Source organism: Bufo bufo, chromosome 1, assembly GCF_905171765.1.
Source record: "Bufo bufo chromosome 1, aBufBuf1.1, whole genome shotgun sequence".
NCBI classification, from domain to species: Eukaryota; Metazoa; Chordata; class Amphibia; order Anura; family Bufonidae; genus Bufo; species Bufo bufo.
In genome coordinates, this window is record NC_053389.1 from 759,276,279 (window position 1) to 759,304,163 (window position 27,885).

General features: G+C 45.6%; 1 protein-coding gene across 2 annotated transcripts; it reads left to right on the forward strand.

Annotated features, from left to right (window-relative positions):
- NUDCD3 (NudC domain containing 3) lies at nucleotides 1–27,885 on the forward strand. Of its 2 annotated transcripts, none has more exons than XM_040414588.1 (7): nucleotides 1–47; nucleotides 6,305–6,505; nucleotides 6,581–6,831; nucleotides 20,597–20,729; nucleotides 24,080–24,223; nucleotides 25,986–26,174; nucleotides 26,993–27,885. In XM_040414588.1, exons 2-7 carry the CDS (start codon nucleotides 6,314–6,316, stop codon nucleotides 27,101–27,103), a joined length of 1,020 nt encoding a protein of 339 aa, XP_040270522.1. In that variant the 5' UTR covers nucleotides 1–47; nucleotides 6,305–6,313; the 3' UTR covers nucleotides 27,104–27,885. The 2 variants fall into 2 exon arrangements, with proteins under 2 accessions (XP_040270522.1, XP_040270523.1); XM_040414589.1 differs by having other exon boundaries at nucleotides 23–63.

Consider the following 27,885-nt stretch of genomic DNA (forward strand, 5'->3'; position numbering starts at 1 on the left):
GGTGACTCGGAAGTTGTTCTTGGCAGACCGGAGAGTGAAAACAGTGGGTAAGAAAGGTCCCATGTGAGTGGTGTGGCCTTGTGTGTTGCCGCGAGCTTGTGTTTACCGTCCTGTCTTGACTAGATAAGCGCCATGTAATAATATCGTATTACACGTAATGGCCGCGCGAGACTCTAATTAGTGTAACAGTTCTAGATGGTAGAGGCAGAGGACACTGTGTCACCGCTAGGGGGTGTTTACTGCGAGTGGAATAGCTGCTCTTATCAACCAATCAGATTCTAGCTTCTTGTTTTCCCGGAGTTGGGTAGAAAATATAAGCTGTGATTTGATTGGCTGATATAGAAATGTGGCACATGAGAGCACTAGCCTTCCTGCCCCTATGTGTTAGTACATATTCTGGGACTTCTAGTTCCCCAGTGTCTGCAGGAGTTCAATCTTCTGACTCATTTCAACAGGTGCCTGCCATTATGGAAAGCCTTTCTCCTGAATGGACGGTGCGTTTGCAGAAAACTAGATGAGCCTTTCAGCTGCTCCTTTTTTTTTTTTTTTTTTGCAGAAGGTTTTGATTATGAATAAAAAATAATAATGGCCAGTGTTTGAAAGCTGGAATAGGATTGGCGACAGTGTATATGGCAGTGTTATAAATTACTGTCACTGCTCAGAGGTTGTCTCATTAGGACAGGGCGATTAAAGGGGTTGTCCGCTTTTTACTATTGATGGCCTATCCTCAGGACGGGTCATCAATTTTAGATCAGTGGGGGTCTGACCACTGACACCCCCGCCGATCAGCTGTTTGAAGAGAAGACAGTGCTGGTAGGAGCGCTGCCTTCTCTGCTCGTCACAGCGGTGAGCAGGTGTAATTATTAGGCCTCTTTCAGACGGGCGTTGCGGGAAAATGTGCGGGTGCGTTGCGGGAACACGCGCGATTGGGCAAAACATTGTAAATCGTGCATGTTTGGTACCCAAACCCGAACTTCTTCACAGAAGTTCGAGCTTGGGATCGGTGTTCTGTATATTTTATTAGTTTCCCTTATAACATGGTTATAAGGGAAAATAATAGCATTCTGAATACAGAATGCATAGTAAAATAGCGCTGGAGGGGTTAAAAAAATAAATAAAATTATTTAACTCGCCTTAATCCACTTGCTTGCGCAGCCCGGCATCTCGTCTGTCTCCTTCTTTGCTGAACAGGACCTGTGGTGACGTCACTCCGGTCATCACATGATCCATCACCATGGTAAAAGATCATGTGATGGACCATGTGATGACCGGAGTGACATCACCACAGGTCCTTTTCCTGCAATCAGCAAAGAAGGAGACAGAAGAGATGCCTGGCTGCGCGAGCAAGTGGATTAAGGTGAGTTAAATTTTATATATATATATAATTATTTTTTTTTAAACCCCTCCAGTGCTATTGTACTATGCATACTGTATTCAGAATGCTAATATTTTCCCTTATAACCATGTTATAAGGAAAAATAATAATGATTGGGTCTCCATCCCGATCATCTCCTAGCAACCGTGCGTGAAAATCGCACCACATCCGCACTTGCTTGCGGATGCTTGCGATTTTCACGCAACCCCATTCACTTCTATGGGGCCTGCGTTGCTTGAAAAACGCACAAAGAGGAGCATGCTGCGATTTTCACGCAACAAACAAGTGATGCGTGAAAATCACATGTGAACAGCCCCATAGAAATGAATGGGTCGGTATTCAGTGCGAGTGCAATGCATTCAACTCACGCATCGCATCCGCGCGGAATACTCGCCCGTGTGAAAGGGGCCTAAGTATGGCGTCCCCGTTCACTGCTAAGGGACAGCTCTGTCTGCTCAAATGAATGCTACAGAGCTGTCCCATAGAAGTGAATGGGGACGCCATACTTGTATTTACACTGCTCACCACTGCAATTGCTGTGACAGGCAGGTAAACAGCGCAGAGAAGGCAGCGCTTGTATGAGCCCTGCCTAATCTTCAAACAGCTGATCAGCAGGGGTGTCAGGTGTCGGACCCCCCCCTGATCTCATATTGATGACCCGTCCGGAGGATAGTCCATCAATGGTAAAATATGGACAACCCCTTTAATTGAATTAAAGGGGGTTAGCAGGGCTACAGATATTTATTGACCTAACCTCAGTATCAGATACGTGGGACCCCCACCGATCAGCTGTTTTAGGCAGTCATGGAGCCAGAGTGTAAGGCCCCTTTCACACGGGGCGAGTATTCCGCACGGATGCGATGCGTGAGGTGAACGCATTGCACCCGCACTGAATACCGACCCATTCATTTCTATGGGGCTGTTCACATGAGCGGTGATTTTCACGCATCACTTGTGCGTTTCGTGAAAATCGCAGCATGCTCTATATTCTGCGTTTTTCACACAACGCAGGCCCCATAGAAGTGAATGGGGTTGCGTGAAAATCGCAAGCAAGTGCAGATGTGGTGCGATTTTCACGCACAGTTGCTAGGAGACCATTGGGATGGAGACCCGATCATTATTATTTTTTCTTATAACATGGTTATAAGGGAAAATATTAGCATTCTGAATACAGAATGCATAGTAAAATAGCGCTGGAGGGGTTAAAAAAAAAATGAATTTTTTTTTAACTCACCTTAGTCCACTTGATCGCGTAGCCGGCATCTCTTCTGTCTCCTTTGCTGAACAGGACCTGTGGTGAGCATTAATTACAGGTAAAGGACCTGTGGTGACGTCACTCCGGTCATCACATGATCTTTTACCATGGTGATGGATCATGTGATGACCGGAGTGACGTCACCACAGGTCCTGTTAAGCAAAGGAGACAGAAGGAGATGCCGGGCTGCGCGATCAAGTGGACTAAGGTGAGTTAAAAAAAAATTTAACCCCTCCAGCGCTATTTTACTAAGCATTCTGTATTCAGAATGCTATTATTTTCCCTTATAACCATGTTATAAGGGAAAATAATACAATCTACAGAACACCGATCCCAAGCCCGAACTTCTGTGAAGAAGTTCGGGTTTGGGTACAAAACATGCGTGATTTTTCTCACGCGAGTGCAAAACGCAGTACAATGTTTTGCACTCGCGCGGAAAAATCGCGGGTGTTCCCGTAACGCACCTGCACATTTTCCCGCAACGCCCGTCTGAAAGAGGCCTAACAGTTTACAGTGGAAGCAGGAGGCTCCATACACTGTTCCAGCACCTGTGTATTGAAGCTCAGCTTTTATTCACTTGACTTGTAGTACCCTGCACGGCCACTACACAGTGTATGGCGCTGTCTGCCTCCAGCCGTATACAGTTTATAGTCCCTAGTTCTACAGAACTCTAAAACAATTGATCGGTGGGGTACTGGATCCCCACCCTTCTGATATTGATGTGTGATCCAGGGGATGAAAAATGACAGACATATGCATGAGGCCCACTCCTCTTCTCACAGTTCATATAGTACATGGATCTATAAGTGCATACTGTGAATAAAACGCTGGCAATATCTACCTGGGAAAGTCGAGTCACCACCAATATGGCATTTACCAGCTTTCACCCGACTTTCCCAGACGCCTGGCAGACAGAGCTGGCTAATCACACTGGAGCACGTGCCTATGGCCCCCATCTCTTGTAGGAGGTGACAGCTGGTAATGGCCATATCGGTGGTAAAGTTCATGTATACAAGGCACTTACTAATGTACTGTGATTGTCCATATTGCCTCCTTTGCTGTCTGGATTCATTTTTCCATCACATTATACACTGCTCGTATTCAGAGGCTATGACCACCCTGCAATCCAAGAGCTGTGGTCGTGCTTGCACATTATAGGTAAAAGGTGATGGCCTCTCTGATGGTTGGGACTGCAGGAGTGCACATAGGCCAGCACTTTTTCCTATGATGTGCAAGCACGACGACCGCTGCTGGATTACAGGGTGGTCGTAATCCCTGGATACAAGCAGTGTATAATGTGATGGAAAAATGAATCCAGCCAGCAAAGGAGGGACTATGGACAATCACAATACATTAGTAAGGGTATTTTCACACTTGCGGCAGAGGATTCCGGCAGGTAGTTCTGTCGCCTGGCACAAACGGATGGCATTTGTCTGATGGATCCGGATGCAGATCTGTCTGACAAATGCATTGAAATACCGGATCCGTCTGGATCCCGTACTCAACACCGGAAAACAAAAACGCTAGTGTGAATGTACCCTAAGTGAATTGTAATAACTTTCTCTGCATGATAAATGCTATTATCTGAAGTGACAGATTCCCTTTAATAAAAGTTAATCAGTAAGTTATATGTACTCCAAAATGGTGCAACTAAAATACAATTTTTTCTGAAGAAAGCGAGCCCCCACATGGCTACATCAACAGAAAAATAAAGGTATGGAAACAAGAAAATTGTGATTATTTTTTGCAAAAATCGCCCCATCCTAATTCCCATAGGAGGGGTTGGGGGACCCCTGTATGAGCCAGAATGGCGAGGGTCTGTAGAAGTGACTCCTGTTCTGGTGGACTTGGGACGCCCCTGTATTACATGGACAGCTATTAATCTGAATGGTTATATTTCCTGTGCAGTAGCCGCAGCATCCCCCAGCAAATTCAGCTGTTTGCTGGGGTACCGAGAGACGGGGCTATCAAATGATTGCTCAGCTTCCCCATATTGAAGGGGGCTGCCTTTCATTAGACAATTCTTTTAACCTCTTTTAGGCACCATTCACACGTCTGTGGTGTGTTGCGGACCCGCAAATTGTGGATCCGCAACACACCTGCTCGCATGCCCTATAGAAATGCCTATTCTTGTCCGCAGCTTCGGACAAGAATAGGACATGTTCTATCTTTTGCGGAGCTGCAGACCCGAAGATCGGGGCCGCGCTCCGCAAATGCGGATGCGGACAGCACACTGTCCGCATCGATTCCGTCCCCATAGAAAATGAATGGGTTCCGCACCCATTCATTTTCTATGGGGACGGAATGGATGCGGACAGCACACAGTGTGCTGTCCGCATTTGCGGAGCGCGGGCCCATTTGCGGACGTGTGAATGGAGCCTTATACTGTAGTCAATGCTGCTGACCTCGTCATAGTAGAGGGGAAACAAAGAGAATTCCCAATCAAAGAAGCATTCCTTACCGGTAGTCGTCTTCTGGTTAGTGGAGGAGAGCACTGCTATTACATGCAGCAATCTCCTCCTCAGTATGGGGAGGAGTGATCGCTAATGCCATCGCTCGTCCCCATAATGAATCACTGTTTGCACAGCACGATCTGCCGCCAGCAAACAGTAATTTTTAAGCATTCACTCGATGAATAAGCGTTTGCTCGTTCTTTGGGTAATTGCTGGCAGTATTATACTGCAAAAAGATCTCTAACGAGCGTTAATACGAACGCTTGTTGGGGATGATCTGGCTGAGCCATAGAAATTAAAGGGGTTGTTCGGGTTCAGAGCTGAACCCGGACGTAAGCTCCCCTTCAATCTTTTACCATGTCTGGGTGGAGCATTTCTAGCTCCGATGTCCCCCTTGCCCTGCATAGCACAGGACAAGGGCTGTTTGTTTTCTGCCGGCAATGTACCCAGCTTTTTCTCAGCATGCTACACAGAGGCTTCCGCTTAGCAGTGATCCCAGAGACGTCACTGGCACTAATGGGCGGTCTTTATCGCTGTCCTAGCTTGTGAAACAGCCTAGGACAGTGCTGAAGACCACCCATTTGTGCCGGTGACATCACCGGGCTCACTGCTAGGTGGAAGCCTCTGCCTAGCATACCCATGTGAAGCCCGGTATGTCACCGGTAGTAAAGAAAAAGCAGGGCAAGGGGGAACATTGGAGCAAGAAATGTTCCAGTGCTCCACATGGTAAATGAGTGAAGAGGAGCTTATGTCTGGGTTCACAGCTGAACCCGGACCACCCTTTTAAATATAGAAAAGCTGCACTGCAACAAGGCTCATGAGCAGTGATGGCCTGTTCGCCCGCAAACATATGCGGGCTGCCATCTTTATTTCACAAGTCCGGCGAGGCACAGGTAAGCCCTTACCTGTGCCTGTGCCGCGAGCCGGTCTGAAAACAAGTGCGGTCAGCGGGAGCAGGCAGTTCCGAGAACAGCCACCGGGGGCCTTCATCAGCTGTTCTCAGAACTGCCTGCTCCTGGTGACCGCATTTGTTTTCAGACCGGCTCGCGCACAGGCAAGGTAAGGGCTTACCTGTGCATCGCCGGACTTGTGAAAAAAAGATGGCAGCCCGCATATGTTCCCGGGCGAACTGGCCATCACTGCTCATGAAAAGTTAGATGAATGCTGTTCTCAGCCTCCATATACACAGAGATGGAGTAATCTCCTTTTGTTTGTTTGCAGGTTGCAGTAATGGAGCCGGACCTGTCAGACCGTTACGACAATGCACTGCTGGGTATCCTGCAACACGTGGGAAACGTCCAGGACTTTCTAAATGTCTACTTTGGCTTTTTGTATCGCAAGACAGACTTTTATCGGCTGCTTTTGAGCCCCCAGGATCGCATGGGATTCCCCCCAGGTACTGCACAGAACATGGTGCTGCAGGTGAGTAGCCGGTTACTATAGGTTGCCTTATATGTGATGCGGTAGTACGAGTCGATTACACTTTTCCTTTTTTAGGCATTCAAAACTTACGAGCGACTGGCAGTGCAAGACCACGAGCAGAAAATGCAGGTTCTGCAAGAGAAGTTGAAAAAGAAGGAGGAAGGGTTGTCAGAGAGTGGCTCTGCTCCAGCAGCGGTGGAAGAAGTTCTCGTAGAAGAACCAGCAGAAGCGATTCCAGTGAAGCCGGAGGAGCCTAAGGAACCCGATTCACAAGAGGAAGCTGAGGCCAGTGGAAATGACGCAGAGGACTCCGCTGCTAAACAACAGTAAAGTACCACAATATCTCCCCGGCCTATATATCTCTTTCTTTCCTATATATCCTCCCAACTCTTAACCACTTAATGACAGCCAGCACGCCTTTTTACTGATTTGCTGTTTTGGCCTGGCGCTGGTTTTCTGTGAAGCGGTTGCTCAGCTGTCTATTGATAGCCAGGCTCCGACTCTGATCCTGTCTGTTTAATCACTTAGATGCCATGGTCAATAGAGACTGCTGCATCTAATGGTTTCAGAGGAAAGGGGTTCCCTATTTCACCCCCATTGATGCCCCACAACTAGGGTTGTAGCGGGTATCGAATTATTGATACCCAATCGATACTTTTGTACTGGTATTGGGATTTGACATTTACCAGGCTGCCTAGTATCAGAGAACATGGCACACAATGCTCTCGGCGCACGCCATGATCCCTCATCAGCACAGAGGAGAAGGAGTCTCTCCACCCCCACCCCCCCTGTGCCACCACTGCCGGCGCCAATAAGAAGAGAGAGGGGTGGAGGAGGGGAGGGGCTGTGGCCACTGCACCACCAATGATAACTCATCAATTAATACAAATATAGGCGGCAGGATCACATAGCCGGCACCCGACCTCTATGACAGGGAGCTGTGATCATTGGCAGTTAACCCTTCAGTTGCGGCACTAAAAAAAACCAAAAAATACCAAAATATTAAGTTTAAATCACCCCCTTTCCCAATTTTACATATAAAATATATAAACAATAAATAAACATATTTTAATAGTTCACACTTTTTTGGGCGTGGCGATGTTGCATATCACCACGCCCAAAAAAGTGCGAACTATTAAAATATAAAAAAGCTTCTCCTATGCGGTCAACACCGTAACAAAAATAAATAAATAAAAACCGCGCGATTCGCCATTTTTTAGTCACCTTGTTCCCCCAAAAAATAGGATCAGAGTGTTCGATTATGGGACAGACGTTCCATAAAATGCGTAATGCACGCAGCTTATTTGGTGTTTTATTTTTTTCACGTGGTATCGAGTATCGCAATACTTTTTTATGGTATTGAAATCAAATCAAAATTTTGGTATCGCAACAACTCTACCCACAACATGATCATGGGGTGCAGGGTTGGGGCTTAAAGGAGTTGTCTCACCTCAGGAGCTCAGTCATCTTCCCCCTCCTCACTGGTCCTATCTGTCTGGCTGTAAGACAAGTGGTTGCAGTAGGAGCACCCCCCCCCCCCCCCCCCCCCCACCCCTTTGTCTGTAGTAGAAAAAAGATAAGTTATCTCACTTCAGAAAATGTCATTTATCATGAAGACAAAGTTTTTACGAGGCACTTACTAATGTATTGTTATTATCTATATTGCTTCCTTTGCTGGCTTGATTCATTTTTCCATCATATTATACACTACTCGTATCCAGATGTTATGACCACCTTGCAATCCAGCAGCGGTGGTCATGCTTGCTTGTACGAAAAAGCTCCTGCCTCTCTGGTCTGGTGGACTGCAGGAGTACACAAAGGCCGGCACTTTTTCCTATAGTGTGCAAGCACGGCCACCGCTGATAGATTGCAGGGTGGTCGTAACCATGGATACAAGCTGTGTATAATGTGAATGGAAAATGAGACAATATGGACAATCGCAATACATTAGTAAGTGCCTTGTATTAACTTTGTCTTCATAATAAATGCCATTTTCTGAAGTGAGACAACTTCTCTTTTTTTCTACTACAAACAAAGGGGAGGGGGAAGCTCCTACCGCAACCACTTGTCTGACACCCAGACAGATAGGACAGTGAGGCGGAGGGGGGACATGACTGAGCTCCTGGGGTACACCCCTGTCTTAAGGACTATTTCTAGTATTCCAGCCCAGCCTCATATCTTGAATACAAGACACAGCCAATAGATAAGAATGGCACTGTTTCTGGAAAGAACAAACCCCATTTAGGCTCCATTCACACGTCCGTGGTGTGTTGCGGACAAGAATAGGACATGTTCTATCTTTTGCGGAGCTGCGGACCTGAAGATCGGGGCCGCACTCCGCAAATGCGGATGCGGACAGCACACTGTGTGCTGTCCACATCCATTCCGTCCCCATAGAAAATGAATGGGTCCGCACCCGTTCTGCAAAATTGCGGAACGGATGCGGACCCATTTGCGGACGTGTGAATGGAGCCTTAAAGGGTGGGATTGATAGTCGTCTGACCAGTGAGAGCCCCAGCAGTCCGAATACTGGGGGTCCCTGAGAGCGATGTCTGAATAGAGCAATGTGTGCTAGTCCACCACTCAATTCACTTCTATAGGACTGTGGTTTAGGTGATAAATTCTGTTCGTGGGATAACCCCTTTAAACTACAGGCTAGCCTTTGGTGAACAGACACAAATATATGTTAACATCCATAACACAAAATGACGTACATGTATGTAATTTGCAAGTAGAGTAAGTATACAGCAGGCTCAGGTGTAATGCAGCTTACACCCACTTGCTGTCATTGGGATCAGAGATAATTCTGATCAGTCATTTAACCCCTCAGGTTCATAAAATTCAGACATATTGGAAATGTTTTGAATAGCCATAAGGTAGCCTATAAAGCACCACTTGACTTCCATCAGTATTGCAGCTGCATGTAAGTTCTCCGCTATGGAAACATGTGCAAGTTACTGAAATGTGTTGTCCAAGTTAAAGGATAACTGTCGTATATATAATTTTTTGGCGTATTGGATTGTGGGGATTAATATCTCCTTGGTGGCCCTATTTCAACTTTTCACTGTGTATTCAATTACCTCTTAATTCCACATTTTTGTTCCCTGTACTGCCTACTTTTACCTGTGCTTAAAATAGGGTTGCTAGGCATGGTCTGTCTATCTGCTGAAGGACGGAGGACGCGTACAAGGTCACATTACTGACAGCCAGGGACTGTAAGTAAATGATTAAAGCCAGGTCCTCCCCAGCAGCTGATAACAGTGCCTGGGCTGTGTGCACTTCTCCCTGTCCCTGCACTTGGCAGATGCTCCCTCACTCAGCAGAGCTGGAGAAAGCAGAGTGGAAGCAGCGCAGACCAGGGAAGGGAGATCTGCCGTCTGCTCAGTGTATAAATGAAAGCAACATGTGGTAAGAGGACCCCTTTGTGCTGCAGGAGATTAACCCTTTAGGGGGGGAGGGCTCTGGTTACTGACACTTTTGGGGGGCTATTGTTACTGGCTAGTGAGGGCAGGCGGGATTAGCCTCAGGGTCAGGGCAGTGGCGGCCATCTTAACTGAATAGTGAAATTGCAGTTTTATGCAGACTGGTTGCTAAGGGCTGAATCTTATTAAATTTGGGGTAAGTCAGTCTAATAGTAACTGATTCTGGAATATCATGTTATTAGTAACTACATATATGAAAATTGAAATTAGGGTCTAAATGTGACAGTTATCCTTTAAGCAAAAACCCTTAGGGCTCTTTGACACGAGCGGATGCCGTGCGGGTAATCCGCTGCGTGAAAGAGTGCCAAACCGTGCTCCGGACAGCAGAGACACGGAGCATTAACATGACGATAATGCTCCGTGCCTCATGATCGTTTCACTACAAAATCACGGTGACAACTTTATCTAACATATGTGTGAATGAGGTCTACCTGTTCTGAGAACCCTCTCTTTACTAGATAGTTTGTCCCATCAAGACAGCCCTTGTCTATGTGCCCTATTAGAGTATATGGATGTCATAGCAGACAGCTGTTAGTATGCATCGGTGACTTATTACATCGATGGCCATGTAATACTACTTTTCTCTTGCATTTAGTGGTCCTCCGGCAGAATCAGCTGTTACTGTAGAGGAGGCACAAGGGGTGGAATTTCTGCAGCAGAATTTCCTGTATTTCATCAGCATGCAAATCTGCGGTGTATCCGTCCAGTGTGGGCGTCCCCTAACACAAAATACTCTTATAGGTCATTTCAAAATTAGCTGTCCAGCCTGAACAACCCGCTTAGGACGGGTTCGCCTTTAAGAGGCATTCCCTTTTGATCTGTCATAATAGAAGTTTCTGGGCAAGCATAGCGGATCCGTCTGTCCATACTTGGAACTATTTTCTTGATTATGTTCCAATTTTAATTTTTTTTTTATTACCATTCGATGCTTCCTATAAAACACGCATACAGAAAAAGATATTTCCAGTATCATTTATATAGTGGTAAATGTTATCCCCTTGAATCTCCGCACAAAGAGATGGCTAGTTGACAATGAAGTAAACACCGATCATGGCGTTAATCACTAATGACTAAGAAATGGGCTGAGCAGTTGTAAGGACGCTGCACTGCCTCTACAAGCTAGGCATCGTGCAAGTGAACATTGAGGAGGATGCAGCATGGGCACAGTGACCCCTTCAAACAGCTGGTCAGTGGGGGTGCCCTAAGAATATTTATTTCCCATTTCACCACCATGACGGCATAGTATAGGAGATTGACTCCTGACCTCTGTAGGGGCAGGAAAACAGAGAAAGATTAAAATGCCCACCACCCACCTCAGTGTTTTCCTGCCCCTATAGTGGCCAAGACAGAGAAAGGCCTCTCTGCTGGCAGGAGGTGAAGATGGATCTACAAATTGATTTTATTTATTCCTTGCAGTATGGCTCAATTGAGAGCTGCAGGCCTTCCTTGGGTTACAAATCCCCTGCTCGCCGGCGGTCATTTACCAAAGCTGAGCAGGGGGGATGTGCGGGCCTCACATCTGTAGAGCGGATGCCTGTCCGGGGGCTGCGCGAGTAATGCGCACCTTTCTTTCCCCTAGTGGGATAAGCAGGTGCAGGCCGGAGATCCCACGTGTTGCGCATGAGCGTCTGATGTGACTTCCGGTGGCCTGGTAACGTGGCGGCGTCCCGGAAGTACGATTCACGTGAGTGATGCTGCCGGTATAAAGCAGCGTGGAAGCCACGGAGGGTCCTGATCTGAGGTCTGAACATGTCGTCCCCTGAACAGCCTAGAGAGCTTGATGCTCAGGTGCCAGTGATCTTAAGTCCCCCACATGGGGAGCCCTTTTTTCTGTGCAGCACTCAGTTAGAAGTAGCCTTTGGGGGTATTATAGACAAGATTACTACACATAGGTGTGTATATATACATATATTTCCCAAACTGAGGGTATACATTGAATGTTCCTCTCTTGCCAATAGGTATCTAAGGAAGCTCAATAAAGAGTTTCAAACGCATCTTTTGCTTTAAAGGGAACCTGTCACCGAGATTTTGTGTATAGAGCTGAGGACATGTGTTGCTAGATCACCGCTAGCACATCCGCAATACCCAGTCCCCATAGCTCTGTGTGCTTTTATTGTGCATAAAAACCGATTTGATACATATGCAAATTAACCTAAGATGAGTCAGAGCTTGAAAATATAACTCTTCTCTGGTGACACGAGTAAGATATGACTCTTTTATGTTAATTTGCATATGTATCAAATCGTTTTACACGATTTTAATAAAAGCACACAGAGCTATGGGGACTGGGTATTGCGGATGTGCTAGCAGCCATCTAACAACCCATGTCCTCAGCTCTATACACAAAATCCCGGTGACCGGTTCCCTTTAAAGAGGACCTTTCTTGGGTCCGAACATTGTAAGATAACTCTCTGGACATGTAGAGTGGCGCTCAGGGATCTCACTGCACTTACTATTATCCCTGGGCGCCGCTCCGTTCACCCGCTGTGGCCCATTACCTTCTCCCACACTGTATGGTAATTGCTACTATTGGTAAACCAGGGAGGAGTCTGCCCTGTTTCTCCCTGGGCGTTCCTTCTCCCTGGCTGTAGTGCTGTCCAATCGCAGCACAGAGCTCACAGCCTGAGAGAAAAAAAACTCCCAGGCTGTGAGCTCTGCGATTGGACAGCGCTACACCCAGGGAGAAGGAACGCCCAGGAGAGAAGCTGATGTCTCCTCCCCATTGCTTCGATAGTAGTAATTATCATACAGCGTCGGAGAAGGTAACGGGGGACACAGCGGGCGAATGGAGCGGCGCCCAGGGATAGTAGTAAGTGCAGGGAGATCCCTGGGCACCGCTCTACATGTCCAGATAGTTATCTTAAAATGAAAGGTCCTCTTTAAGAAACTCCCTGAGCAATATACAAATAAATTATGCAAAGAATGCATTTTAAGTATTGTGAGAGAGGAACAACCGTCTATGATGGAGGAGTTAAGGACTATAATACACAATGAAGTTAAATCCTCTCTGGCTTCATTAAAAGAATCCAGCCCAGGTCCTCTTCCACTTAAAAGGCAAAAAAATGGCGACCCTTTCCTCTTCTGATTCAGGGGACGTACTCGATGAGGCAGCGCCTTCTAGGCAATGGGAAGATGATAATCCCCTTTCGGAAGGAGAGATTATTGAGGATTCCTCTGAAGAAATGGGGGATCTCTTAAAAGCGGTTAGAGCCACTACGGGCATTGAGGAGGTCCAAAAACCGCACTCTATACAGGAGGAAATGTTTGGAGGTTTAAGAACCAAGCGTTCCAAAGTGTTTCCTATAAACTAAAATATTAAAGAGATGGTCCTTGATGAGTGGTCTGACTCAGAAAAACGTCTCGGTATATCAAGAGAGTTTAAAAATCTATATTTGTTTGATCCCTCTGAATCCCAGATGTTCGACAATATACCTAAAATTGATGTACAGGTAGCTAAGGTAAATAATAAAATAAAAAAACTCTCTTCCTTTTGAAGACTCTTCCCAGGTGTGAGATCCAACGGAAAGGAAGGCAGATAGTCTCCTGCGCAAGTCCTGGGAAGCAGCTATGTATACTGTTAAAACTAACATAGCTGCAACATCTGTGGCAAGATCGATGTATTTGTGGCTCAATGAACTTGAAAGCCATTTAAAAAACAAAACACCACGGGAAGAAATAATAGATTCGTTACCCCCTTCTCAGATCAGACACCGCTTTCCTAGCTGATGCTTCAGCGGAAACAGAACGATTCTCTGCCAGGGATGCAGCCCTCTCAAATACAGCTAGGAGGGCTTTATAAATGAAGTCATGGTCGGGTGACAAAGTGTCACGGATGTAGTAGGGGAGAACACCAAAAGACAACAAGAAGGAAGGAAAAAGACACTAGGCCTCACCGCTAGGGAAGGAAAAGGGTCACCACCTATAAAACCCCGCTCCTGGCCATAACTCCTATCCGTATGGGCACCTCTCGATGGTAGAGATGCCTATACACAGGAACCTAGAAAACCCTGGTGGCCCTCAGATGCCCTAATGTTAATGACAGGGCAGAGACTACCCGCTACTTCCCTGGTGAAGGAACCAGCGTCTCGCTGAGGCCTAGTAAACAACAAAGGTGGGGGGAAATACAAAATACAACAAGCGGAACACTTAACTTCTGAGGCTGATGGATGAACAGGACTTCAACTAGAACCACACTCCAGCTCTTCCAAAAACCAAATTAAGCTATCCAGAGCAAGGAATGATGGGTAGAGTCAGACTAAATAGGGGGAGGTAAAGGTCACATGATCCACACCTGAACAGGAGGTGTGGACATACAAGCAACACACAGACCAAGTGAAACCAAAACCAAAATAGGCTGTCATATCACTAATATGCAGATAATCTTTCAGACCTTCTAAAACCTGTCACCGGTGTGCCTCAAAAATGAAATGATGTTCCATTGCTTTTTAGTGGGAGTATGTCTTCGGTCCGGTTTTGGACAAAATTCTGGAAAAAGGGTTCCCAGAGGAAAAAGCCCAGAGAAGGAGTTTTTCCTTTAATCCCTATGGGGCACAGAATAGGGCCTATAGAGGCAAAGGAAAAACAGGGCGGTCGAGCTACCCTAAGGGCGGTCGAGGTAGGGGGTTCCTCCTTAATCCCCAAAACAAAGCTAGTGATAAACAGTGACGCCAGGATTGGGGGAAGACTGAGAGGTTTCTCCTCTCGGTGGAAGGGAATTACATCAAATCCCTGGGTACTAAACATAGTGGAGAAAGGATACAAAATAGAGTTCTCCTCTCTTCCCCCAAACAAATTCGTCGTCACATCCCTAGTCGTTAAAAAGGTTGAGAGACAGGCTCTGAAAGGGCGTTCTAAATATGCTAAAACTAGGTGCAATTATGCATGTTCCCCCACCTCAAGAAAAGGAGGGGTTCTACTTGACTCTTTTCTTAGTGACCAAACTGGACGGATCATTCCGTGCGATAATAAATCTAAAACAACCAACTAAACAAAAATATCTTATATAGGAAATTCAAGATTGAGTCACTGTTATTTACAATCCCTCTAATAAAACAAGGTGCGCTAATGTGCACAATCGATTTGAAGGACGCATATTACCACGTTCCTATTCAGGAGCAGTATCAGAAGTTCCTGAGATTCGCTCTAAAAGATCAGAAAGGGGGAGATTTGTCACTTCCAGTTTACAGCCCTCCCTTTCAGCATTTCGTCAGCCCCCAGAGTTTTTACCAAAATCATAGTAGAAATGGTAGCTCATCTAAGGAAGCAAGGTCTTATAATAATACCTTATTTAAACAATTTTTTAATCTTGGTAGATTACATGAAGCAGATGGAAAATGACCTAGTTTAGACCTAGTCTACTAGAAGATTTAGGATGGATAGTAAACTTAAAGAAATCCTGACTTCTTCCTCAGCCAAGAATAAAGTTTTTAGGAATCCTACTAGATTCAGAGGTACAGTCTTCCAGAGGGGAAAGTCTACGACAAAGGGTACAAAAATTCCAAAAAAGAAGTTCCTGTTCTATCACAGAGGTGATGAGCTTGTTGGGAGTGCTAACGTCATGCATAGCATCCACTTCAGAACCTTACAGTTATGGCTACTGAGGATTTAAGACAGAAGGCAGGTATCTTTGGACCGGAAAGTTCTGATTCCAGAACATGTAAAGTCATCATTCACATGGTGGACTCTGTCTTCAAATCTTGACAAAGGTGTGGGTTGGCAGAAGACTCCAATTATCCAAATTCAGACTGACGCGAGCAAATCAGGCTGGGGAGCAAACATAAACGGAAGTTTTTCCAGGGTCTTTCGCCAAGGGCCATAGCAGAACAATCATCAAATTACAGAGAACTAAAAGCTGTATGGGAGATGCTAAAAGCCGCATCAAAGTTTATAGAAGGTCATCACATAAAAATACTATCCGACAATGTAACAACAGTATCTTATCTGAGACACCAAGGTGGAACGAGATTGCGGGAGCTAATAAAGCTGTCAGATAGTATATTCTCTTGGGCCGAAAAAACTGTAAAGTCCATATCGGTAGTTCACCTTAAAGGCTCCCAGAATCAAGTGGCGAATTTTCTGAGCAGGAAAAGCCTGGACTAAGGCGAATGGTCTCTAAATCAAGAAACATTCAGCCTGATAGAAAAAAGATCTGTTTGCCTCAAAAGTAAACGTAAAAGTTCAAACATTCTGCTCCCTAAACCCAAGAGAGAATCCTTGGGCAATAGAGGCTTTCTTTCAAACTTGGAATTGAACCTTGGCTTACGCGTTCCTTCAATTTCAATTGATCCCAAAGGTGGTTCAGAAGATCATTCAGGAATAATAACACAGTTTGGGCCAAAAAGAAGCTGGTTTTCGATTCTCAAAGAACTGTCTATTCTGGATCCTTGGATTCTTCTGATCAGAAAGGACATCCTAACACAGTGTCCGTTCATACACCCGCATCCAGAGTTCTTCAGGCTGACAGCCTGGATCCTGAGTCGGAAATCCTAAGGCGTCAGGGTGTGTCAGACAAAGTGATCTCCACACCTAAAGCTTGTAGTAATCTACTAACACATGTGGAATTATATACATAACAAACAAGTGTGAAACAACAGAAAATATGTCATATTCTAGGTTCTTCAAACTACCCACCTTTTGCTTTGATTACTGCTTTGCACACTCTTGGCATTCTCTTGATGAGCTTCAAGAGGTAGTCCCCTGAAATGGTCTTCCAACAGTCTTGAAGGAGTTCCCAGAGATGCTTAGCACTTGTTGGCCCTTTTGCCTTCACTCTGTGGTCCAGCTCACCCCAAACCATCTTGATTGGGTTCAGGTCCGGTGACTGTGGAGGCCAGGTCATCTGGCGCAGCACCCCATCACTCTCCTTCATGGTCAAATAGCCCTTACTTTCAAAGTTTTCCCAATTTTTCGGCTGACTGACCTTCATTTCTTAAAGTAATGATGGCCACTCGTTTTTCTTTACTTAGCTGCTTTTTTCTTGCCATAATACAAATTCTAACAGTCTATTCAGTAGGACTATCAGCTGTGTATCCACCTGACTTCTCCTCAACGCAACTGATGGTCCCAACCCCATTTATAAGGCAAGAAATCCCACTTATTAAACCTGACAGGGCACACCTGTGAAGTGAAAACCATTTCAGGGGACTACCTCTTGAAGCTCATCAAGAGAATGCCAAGAGTGTGCAAAGCAGTAATCAAAGCAAAAGGTGGCTACTTTGAAGAACCTAGAATATGACATATTTTCTGTTGTTTCACACTTGTTTGTTATGTATATAATTCCACGTGTTAATTCATAGTTTTGATGCCTTCAGTGTGAATCTACAATTTTCATAGTCATGAAAATAAAGAAAACTCTTTGAATGAGAAGGTGTGTCCAAACTTTTGGTCTGTACTGTATATAACCATATAATTTTATACTGTTAGGTATCATTATTTCTAAATTACATTAGTATGAAGAAATTCAAAAAAAGGAGAATGATAAAAAAATAATAATTCACGGGCACTATTGTAATCTGATAAACACTGAGGCCCTGTGGTGGGCGGGGGCAATTTCCTAAACTTTTTCTGCTTTCCTGCCCCTACAGAGGTCAGGGGCCAATCTCCTATACTATACTATGCCTTTGTGGTGGATTCATGGAAAAGGAATTACCGGTAAGCCTAATTCAGTTTTTCAGCATCCTGCAGAAAAAGCTGCAGACTGACAAACGGTGAGGGCAAGGTTATCGCCTATTGCTTTTATCGTTCACTAGTTTTACTCTTTCTTTAAAGTGTAACTGCCTTTTTAATTTTTTTGTGTAGGGCAAGTGATTCTGATTATTTTTGCAAGATACCCACATTTTTGCAAAATACCCATATTGATAAGATTCATTCAAGTTTTAGAGGAAGAAAAAATAAGATCAGATCAGACCTCCATGTAAATGACCCCCATACTCAGATCATATAAAAAAAAAAATCAGCTTACCTCTCCTGCTTCCGACCCTGCCACTCCTCACATCCAGCGCTCTTCTTCCTGTCGCATGCTGTGCTGTGACCCGACGTCCTTACGCTGTGCACAGCAGAGCGAGCAGCTGACAACCAGGAAGCGATGAGTACAGAGCCCGGGAGCGCTGCGTTCACCGCTTCCCAGTCCTCCTGTACTAATGAGCGCTTCCATCATGGAAGCGATCATTAGTATTCGTGCCATAAGACACACTGACAGTTTCCCCCCACTTTGGGGGGGGGGGGGGAAAGTGCTTCCTATAGGGTGAAAAATACATGCTTTATTTGGTGATTTTGTACTTTTCCATTACAAAACTGCTTCTGGAGTTGTCTTTTGAGTTGCTATTGAAAACCCATGTTCAGCACAGTGCAGTATGGAACAGTGAACACATTTGTACACTGTCAATGCGCTTGCCACTGACAAACTGTGTACGTATGTCAGCCAGACAGGGCAAAATATATGTATACTGAATTTGGAAAGTCTTAAAGCACTTTCACTTTTCCCACACTTTATGTTGCTTTGTACTAAAATATTTAAAAAATTCACGTTTCCCCATCAATCTGCACTCAAATTTGAGATGTTTCTACACCTTGATTAGAGTCACCTGTGGTAAATTCAGTTGACTGGACATGATTTGGTCTCACAGCTGACAATGCATATCTGAGCAAAACCCAAGGCATGAGGAGAAAAGAGCTGCCTATAGAGCTCACTGATAGGAGTGTGTGGTGGCACAGATCTGGAGAAGAGTACAAAAATTTCAACTGCACTGAAGGTTTCCAAGAGCACAGTGGCCTCCATAATTCATCAATGGAAAAAACAGAATTCTTCCTAGAGCCATTCACCCCACCAAACTAAGTATTTGGGAGAGAAGGGTAAGAGAGGTGGCCAAGAAACCAATGGTCACCAATCATCACTGCATCACTACAGCACTCTATTAATCGGGCTTTATGGCAGAGTGGGCAGAAAGAAGACTCTCCTCAGTAATAGACACATGAAAGCCAACCTGGAGTTTGCAAGAAAAAAAAAAAAAGCACCTAAAACTCTGACTGTGAAAAATTTTGGCCTCAGTTCTAGTCGTGCTGTCTGGAGGAGACCAGGCACTGCTCATCACCTGCCCAATACCATCCTTACAGTGAAGCATGGTGGTGGCAGCATGTGGGGGTGTTTTTCAGTAGCTGGGGCAGGGAGACTGGTCGAGGTTGAAGGAAAACTGAATGGAGTAAAGTACAGAGATATTTTTAATGAAAAACTAATCTAGACACAGGAGTTGCCAAGACACAGGAGTTGCTTAGGGACAACTCTGTGAATGTCCTTGAGTGGTCCAGCCAGAGCCCTGACTTGAACCCAATTGAACATCTCTGGAGAGACCTGAAAATGGCTGTCCACTGATGGTCCCCATCCAGCCTGACAGAGCTTGAGAAGAATGACAGAAAATCCCCAAATCCAGGAGTGCAAATCTTGTGGCATCATACCCAAGAAGACTGGAGGTCGTAATTACTGCCAAAGGGGCTGCAGCTAAGGGTCTATTCATACGTCCGTGTGCGTTTTGCAGATCCACGGATCAGTGGATCCGCAAAACACGGACATCGGCGATGTGCGTTCCGCATTTTGCAGACCGCACATCGCCGGCACTTAATAGAAAATGCCTATTCTTGTCCGCAATTGCGGACAAGAATAGGACATGTTCTATATTTTCCGGGATCGGAATTGCGGACCCGGAAGTGCGGATCCGCAATTCCAGATCCGGGCAGCACATAGTGCTGCCCCATAGAAATGAATGGGTCCGCAATTCCGTTCCACAAAATGCGGAACGAAATTGCGGATGTGTGAATGGACCCTCGGTCCTGAGTAAAGGGTCTGAATACTTATGTCATTGCGAGATTTTAGTTCTTCCTTTTTAATAAATTAGCAAAGATTTCTAACATTCTGTTAGTACTTTGCCATTATGAGGTATGGATTGCAGAATGACGAGGAAATAACGTTTCCACAAAATGTGGAAAAGTGAAAGGGTCTGAAGACTTTCTGACAGGTTTATGGACGTATTGACATTCATGCAAATATGGCATGCTGGCCCTGTTGGTGAACATGGCGTACTACGCATATGGTGCCAGTATTTGTAAAACTTCCCAGTGGTGTTCCTTAAAGCATATGAAGACTTACAGGTTGTGTGATGACTTCACTGTTCTCTCTCTTTCTCTCCTTCATTTTTGTTATTTTATGTTATATCCTGCCTGTACCAAATGTGTCCAAATCTTGCACAACACCCTTTAAAGGGGTTGTCCGGGCTTTTGCTATTGATGACCTATCCCCAGGATAGGTCATCAATATCAGATCGGCGGCGATCCGACACCCAGCACTTCCGCTGATCAGCTGTATGAGGCAATGTTGTGCGCACGTGCCGTCTCCCTTATCTCTTCCTGTTCACCGCTGCTGATCGGTGGGGGTGCCAGTTGTCGGACCCCCACCGATCTGATATTGATGACCTATCCTGAGGAATAGTAAAAGCACGGCCAACCCCTTTAAGTGTCCAATGCTATGGTATAGCGGCCAGAGAAGCTTTGATCGCTGTATTTAAACCTTTTGTCCTCTACAGCAATCCATATCTGTAATGTGATTTCTATTTCCCACCAGGGACAAAGAGTGTTTCCAGATGGAGTCGGACAGCTACAATGGCGCCGTGAGGAAAAATTACGCATGGTCGCAGGATTACTCGGACGTGGAAATTAAAGTTCCAGTGCCTAAAGATGTGGTGAAAGGCAGACAGGTGACTTCTGCTGTTTCTTATGTCTGAGGCTGATGTGTGGGCCGTGCTCCCAGTAGAGGGTGGTGCAGACTAATACAACAACCAGACAGAAAATTGCTTTAAGCAGACACAAAGGAATGCGCGGCGTCTAAGTGGTTTTTTATTCAGCTGCAGTGTAGAAGGACATTGACAACCAACCGTCACCGTATTGTATCTCATCTGCACACACCAGGGCAGTATGGCATGTCCTGTACTGCTGGAGACAGTGTGCTTATAATGTCTAAAAGTGACCTCACACATGGACTGCATGCTGAAGAAAGATAGCAGGATCCCTCTGTAATGATCACTTTTGGAAACACTTCACTAGTATTATTGAACTGTATGCCTCGTAACCCTATAGCTTACAGTATGAGCAGGAGCAGTCTAGATAATATAGTGGGGCACATAAGTAATTTTCATAGGCATTACTAGTCTTTCTAAAGAGGACCATTTAGTTTTTAGTTTCCCCCACCGAGTCCATGTTCTGATACAGATCAGCCATAGATGATGGACCAGATTGTGATGGCTAGACGACTGGAGCAGAAGAGCAGGTGTTTTGGGGTGTTCTCGGTATGCAATGTTGAGAACCTACCAAAAGTGGTCCAAGGAAGGACAAGCAATAGCCCCCAAGACTCATTGATGTGCAAGAGGAGCAAAAGCTAGCCGTATGTTCCTATCCCACAGATGAACTAGTGTAGCATAAATTTCTGAAAGCAGCTTAGAACACACAGGGCCGCAAACTGCTCCGAGTGCCCATGCTGACCACTGTCCGTTGCCTACAGTGCATTCGAATTGGACAATGGAGCATTGGAAGAAGTTGAACTGGTCTGAGGACTCACATTTTCTTTTACATCATGCTGCTGGCCAGGTGTGTGTGTTACCTACCTAGGGAAGGGATGGCACCAGGAGTCAATATTGAAGAAACCTTGGGTCTTGCATTCCTCTGCATTTGACATGTATCTCCTACCTAACTATTGTACAGACAGGTACCCCCTTCATGGCAGCGATATTCCCTAATGGCAGGGGCGATATTCAGGAATGGTTTGAAGAACATGACCGAGTTCAAGTTGATGACTTTCCCTCCAAATCCCCAGATCTCAATCCAATTGAGCCTCTGTGTGATGTCCTGAGAAAACAAGTCCGATCTATGAAGGCCACAGCTCACAACTTACAGGACTTAAAGTATCTTCTGCTAAAGTTTTTGTACCAGATAGCACAGGACACCTTTGAAGGTCCTGCAGAGTCCCTGCATGTGTGGGTTAGAGCTGTTTCGCCACAAAGAGGACCTACACAAAATTAGGCAGGTGGTGTTAATGGTGTCGCTGGTATGTTTGACTACCTCTGAGGCTGAAAACTGTCATCTATAAGACCCCATTCACACGACCGTATTTTTGGTCCTCATCCGAGCCACATTTTTCACATTTTTTGCAGAATGGATGTGAACCCATTCATTAAAATTGGGCCGAAAAAAATGCGGACACACTGTGTGCGGTCCTCCTCAGTATGTCCATTCCACAGTTCCGCAAAAAAGATGGAACATGTCCTGTTCACGACCAGCCTCCCTAGCATCACAGGTGACACTAGGGAGGCCGGACACCGTCACGGCCTGCTATTGGCTGCTCCCCCTGTCACCGTGCAGAGATCTGGAGGGACGCGGGTGCCAGGGACTGGGTAAGTATTGTCTATAGGAGGGGCCCGGGCATTGTGGGGGTATTTGTAGTATTGGATAACCCCTTTATCAGGGCTAGTCTCCTAGTGCTGTATTCTGCCCGTGCTCTGTCATCTGGTCTTGTGCTTGCTCAGTGTTTCTCCTGCTGCATTCCAAGCAGCACAGATTCAAACTGAGCAAGCACCAAGTCATCTCGTGCTTGAGGAGTGTCTCCCGAGACAGGAAGATAGAGCACAGACACAAGATCACGGGTCTCGGAGCTTGCTCAATTTGAATCTGTGCTCCTTGCAGCAGGAGAAACCCTGAGCAAGTGCCAAGACCGGAAGATACAGCACAGGCAGGAGGATACAGGTGTCGACGCTAAGAGAGCAGCAGGCACTAGAAGACTAGCCCTGTCAATCCAAGGAAGGAGGACTAAAGCTGGAGGGGGTGGAACAAACTGGTGCTCTGAGGGCTCTGGCTAGCCCCTCAGTGCTCCAGTTAGGTCATTTGCATATAAACAAAAATGCAGTTTTCTCAGTAATAGGGCCACGGAGAGTTTATAAGGGTATCAATTTTATTAGCATGATCAACCCTACCAGGCTTTAACCTGGTTTAATAGGGTGGATTATGAGATGAGATTGAGATGCTCTTTAAGTCCCTTTTACAAAGGCCGGTGATTGGAAATGAACATTTGTAGGACCATTCATACTGCCGTTCATTATCCTGTGTAATCGGCCCTCAGAAGAGCAAACACTTTCCAAAATCTTTGTTTGTCTGCACACATTGCCCTGTGTAAACCGGTTATATGCACAATGTATACGGGATGAACGAGCATACTAACAGTAGTTCATCCCTCATGCAGTTTGCATCTGCATCGCTTGGTAGTCATGGCCCTGCGTTTGGCCCTATAAAAGGAGAGAGAAATTGTTGCGCCGTCATTTTATGTTCTGTGTATAGACCTCTCTAGAGAACAGGGTAAATTGGGCCCTCAGACAATTGATTGGTGCTCAGAACTCCACCAATCTGACATTTCTCCTGAATAATTGATAAACCCTTCAGCATGGATCTGCAGTCGCCTCCACTAGAGATTTTCATTGCTTCCAACATTGCGCCACCCGCGTGTGACTGAAGGTAATCGGTGGGTAGACCCCTGCATTATTTGACGGGTACATAACAGGACAAGCACTGCCCAGCTTTTTTTTTTTTTTTTTCGCTAGTCCCTGCTCATAACTTCCAGTAATGAAATTTAAGGGAACTGTTGTATGTGCTGTTCCCTAATATAGAAGCATAGGTTTGCCAAACGGGAACCTACGCCTTAACCCTTCAGTGCACGCTGGAAGAGTCTATTATGTAACAGGGGGAAATTTCAGTGATATCTGATGAAGCAACGTGTTGCTCTCCACCATCTGTACGTTGCATATTCTTATGAGACTTGTCAGGAAGAATCTGCTGCTCCTAATCTTCTGAGCGATATCATTTGCATGCAGCCGTATAGGCTTGTAGGAATGGGATATTTGCTCAGCACAATCCTCGTTCATTCTTCTTTCTGTTGTACGTTAATCTGACCATTTGACTGCAGAGCATGGCTCCAACATATCGCCAGTGTGCTTCCATCTGAAATGTGAGGGTACTTTGATAATAACTGTATTTTTGTATTCTTGTTTTTCTGTAACCCCCCCAGGTGTCGGTGGACCTGCGCAGCACATGTATCCGAGTGGCAGTGAGAGACAGTCAAGACGAGCGTGTCTTGATGGAAGGAAACTTCACTCACAAAATAAATGCAGAGACCTCCCTGTGGAGCCTGGAACCTGGGAAATGTATCTCGGTAATAAGATAGATGATGTCTCACAAGCGGCTCGGAACGCTTTCCTTGAGGCAGGTCTCCAGTGTTGCACATTAAAGATCCGCTCAGCTCATTGTATTGTGTGACTCTGCAGCACCTTCAAGACCTGCCCGTCTGCTTAAAGAGGACCTGTCTCCATTCTGGACATGTCTGTTTAAGTAAATGCTTGTATTCCCCATTATATGACAATTGTGGAGCATCATAACTCTGCATTATGCCAGTCCTGTGTTATTCCTCCTGAATAGGTATGATTCAATTGACAGCTGGGGGTCAAAGAAGCTTGTCCTCACACAGTCTGACACTGCCAGCACGGACTGGACAGTGTCTGAGTGTTTAGGGACAGACCATCTACTGATATTACCCTTTATAAACGTCTAGGAGGAATAACAGAGGAATGACACAATACAGAGCTCTAAGAATAGATGATTCCGAATTGCTATTTTATGAGGAATAGACTTATTTACTAAAACAGAAGTGTCTTGAACAGCGATGAGTCCTTCTTAAAGGGGTTGTCCAAGTGGACAGGATAGGTCATCGGTATCTGATCAGTGCAGGGGAACCCCATCACTTGCAGCCTCTTGTTAGGCCGTGTGACGTTACGTTCATCGGTGACATGGCCTAGGCGCAGTTCAGTCTCATTCAAGTGAATAGGACTGAGCTGCAATACCAAGCACAGCCACTAACCAATGGGCGGTGCTGTGCTTGTAAGCTGCTAGGAGGCCACAGTGCTCATTGGAGCACGATGGCCTCTTCAAACAGCTAATTGTTGGGGATGCCAGGCGTCAGACCTCCACCGATCATATACTGATGACCTATCCTGAGGATACATCATCAGTATTAAACACTCGGACAACCCCTTTAATTACCAGTACTAGTTGACACTTCAATTTAATCAGAACATAGCATATATAAAGCATTCCTCCCACCCCCAAAAAAAACAAACCAAAAAACATAGAGATGCCTGCTCTTTCTGCAGCAGACGCCTGCTACTAGCAGAAAACTAGACTAAGTCCATTACTAGTTTGTGCTTCAGAAATGTAGATATTTAAAATGATTGAGAATGTGGCTGCCGGGGTCATCAGCTGATCACCAGCTATTAGCACCATGGTAAAAGGCTGATTTTTACCAAAGAAAGCCATATGCAAGGGAAATGTAGTATAATATGGCGGCCATTCACTTAAAGGGGTTGTCTCATGACAGACAATGGGGGCATATGGCTAGAATATGCCCCCATTGTCTTATAGGTGCGGGTCCCACCGCTGGGACCCACACCTATAATGAGAAAGGTGCCCCGGAAGTGGTGGAGGGCGCACTGCAGAGCCGCGCTCCATTCATTTTCTATGGGGCCGCCGAAAATAGCCAAGCGCTTGCTCGGCCATTACCGTTGAGCACATAGAAGTGAATGGGAGCTGTGGCCAGTCATGCGTTGTGGGCTCCCATTCACTTCTATGGGAAGAGCGCTTGGTGGTGGCCGGACCGGAGTCCTCCAGCCACCTACTTGTTTATTCCCTCTCATCCATTGCGGGATCTGAACTACTACCAACAGGGAGACTCCACATCACCTTTAAAAGGATTGTCCAGTGTGTAAGCATTTTTGCCTAAAGGCTGGGAGCTCGTTACAGCCATAAAATAACATATACTGGTGAGTATGTGTTGTATTATTATTGTAGCGCACTCCTAGGCTTTAGGCAACCATTTTTTGCACATTTAATGTAATCTTTTTGACCTTTGGTTTCTCCCGTAGATTAGTCTGAGTAAATGCGGGGAATACTGGTGGAATGCAATCTTAGAGGGTGAGGAAAAAATCGACATCGACAAGATCAACAAGGAGCGGAGCATGGCCGCAGTGGATGACGAAGAACACGCCGTGTTGGACAGGCTCACGTTTGACTACCACCAAAAACTGCAAGGGAAGCCACAGAGTCATGAGCTGGTATGTTATGACATTATGTCTTTCCATATGTCTTATTGTATTTCTCAGGCTTTAAAGGGGTTAAAATTCCCCCCAAAATGCCCAGGCACCTCATACAGGTTACACTTACCCGCTCCTAGTCACCCGCGTCGCTCCTGATGCCCGCACAACCACCGCTGCATCTCCCTGTCAAGCAGATCAAAACATCTGGCAACCAGGGGTCAACCAATGGCAGGCCACGACGGGAACGAGCCTCCCAAGCGGCGGGCATCAGGAGCGATGCGGGTGCCGGGGAGCGGGATAAGTATAACCTGTATGAGGTGTCCAGGCATTATACATTATAGGTGTTGGAAAACCCCTTTAAAGGGGTATTCCGGTTATATCGAGTTAGGAAATAACTATTAGATGCTGGGGATCTAGGCATTAGGACCCCCACCAATCATGTGAATGTGGCCTCCCTCCCCTACCACCATGAAAATGAATGGTACAGCAGATCTGAGCTGTGCCATTCCATTCGTTCTCTATGGCACTGCCAGAGATAGGTGAGTACAGTCGTCGGCTATTTCCAGCAGCTCCCATAGAGATGAATTGAACAGCAGTGCACATACTCGCGCTGTCGCTGCATTTATTCTGGGGGCCCTGAGGGGTACCGGGTTCTTGTGATTTGTGGGAGTTCCAGCAGTCTGCGCCCCCCCCCATCCCCAATGTTATCCCTTATACTATGGATATAAATGGAATATCCCTTTTCATATATGATTTTTTTTTTTTATGACTTTCCCAGAAGGAAATATTTAGTATTGTAATTACATCAATTTTGCCTTTTTCTTGTTTCCTCATAGAAAGTTCATGACATGCTGAAAAAAGGATGGGATGCAGATGGTTCACCGTTCAAGGGGCAGAATTTTGACCCGTCCATGTTCAACATTTCCCCGGGTGCTGTCCAGTTCTGACACCAGCAAATATTAATCTGTCCCTCCTGGGGTCAAAGTTTACACGGTCACACCTGGGTGACCAGAGGGTCCTTCTATCATTACAGTTCACATCCACGTATGACAATGTATTTAAATGCTTATTTAAAACTGGTTTGTAATTATTTTTGAACTGGTATTTGCCAGAGACGGGAGTTTCCCTGGAACATTTCTTCCTCTGTTCATTTTTATTCTGTGATCAAAAGTAGTGCAAATCTTCTTGCCATGTTTCCTCCGGTGAACATACTCGGACCTTGTACTTTACACTTGGAAGCCAAGATCACCAAGTCAAGAATATGAGGAATATAGTCACATGCAAAAATCCAGTAAGGCTACTTCTCCATTGTGTTTGCAGTGTCCATTTGCTTTATGCTTTGGGAAAACATATTTCAAGTGTATTGATCGGCCCTTAGTCACTCGATAGAGGCCAAAAGTGTCTCCTTTGGTCTAGTATACGACCATAACGTGTTTTTTTTTTGTTTTGTTTTTTACTGTGTGTAATAGCACAGTCATGCTGGGTTATTCTATACAGAAGCGTCCTCTAAAAACATATACTTTTTTTTTTTTAATACATGGAAGCCTTTCGCTGACAGATGCCACTGTATGCCTCGCCTCGGAGGTGTGCATTAGGAAATCATCCTGATGTATACCTTGACTGTACATACACAGCAAGTAAACTTCCTGCTTGTGCCTAATGCAGAAATTATGTACATGTAAGTGCCCTGTGTGAGCGTGTCCTCATGTCTGGGTGATAGAGATATATA

Coding starts and splice junctions, on each gene's coding strand:
- NUDCD3 (XM_040414588.1), top strand. CDS start 6,314: ATGGAGCCGGACCTGTCAGACCGTTACGACAATGCACTGCTGGGTATC. Junction 20,730..24,079: donor ATGTGGTGAAAGGCAGACAG/GTGACTTCTGCT, acceptor TAACCCCCCCAG/GTGTCGGTGGACCTGCGCAG. Junction 26,175..26,992: donor AGCCACAGAGTCATGAGCTG/GTATGTTATGAC, acceptor GTTTCCTCATAG/AAAGTTCATGACATGCTGAA.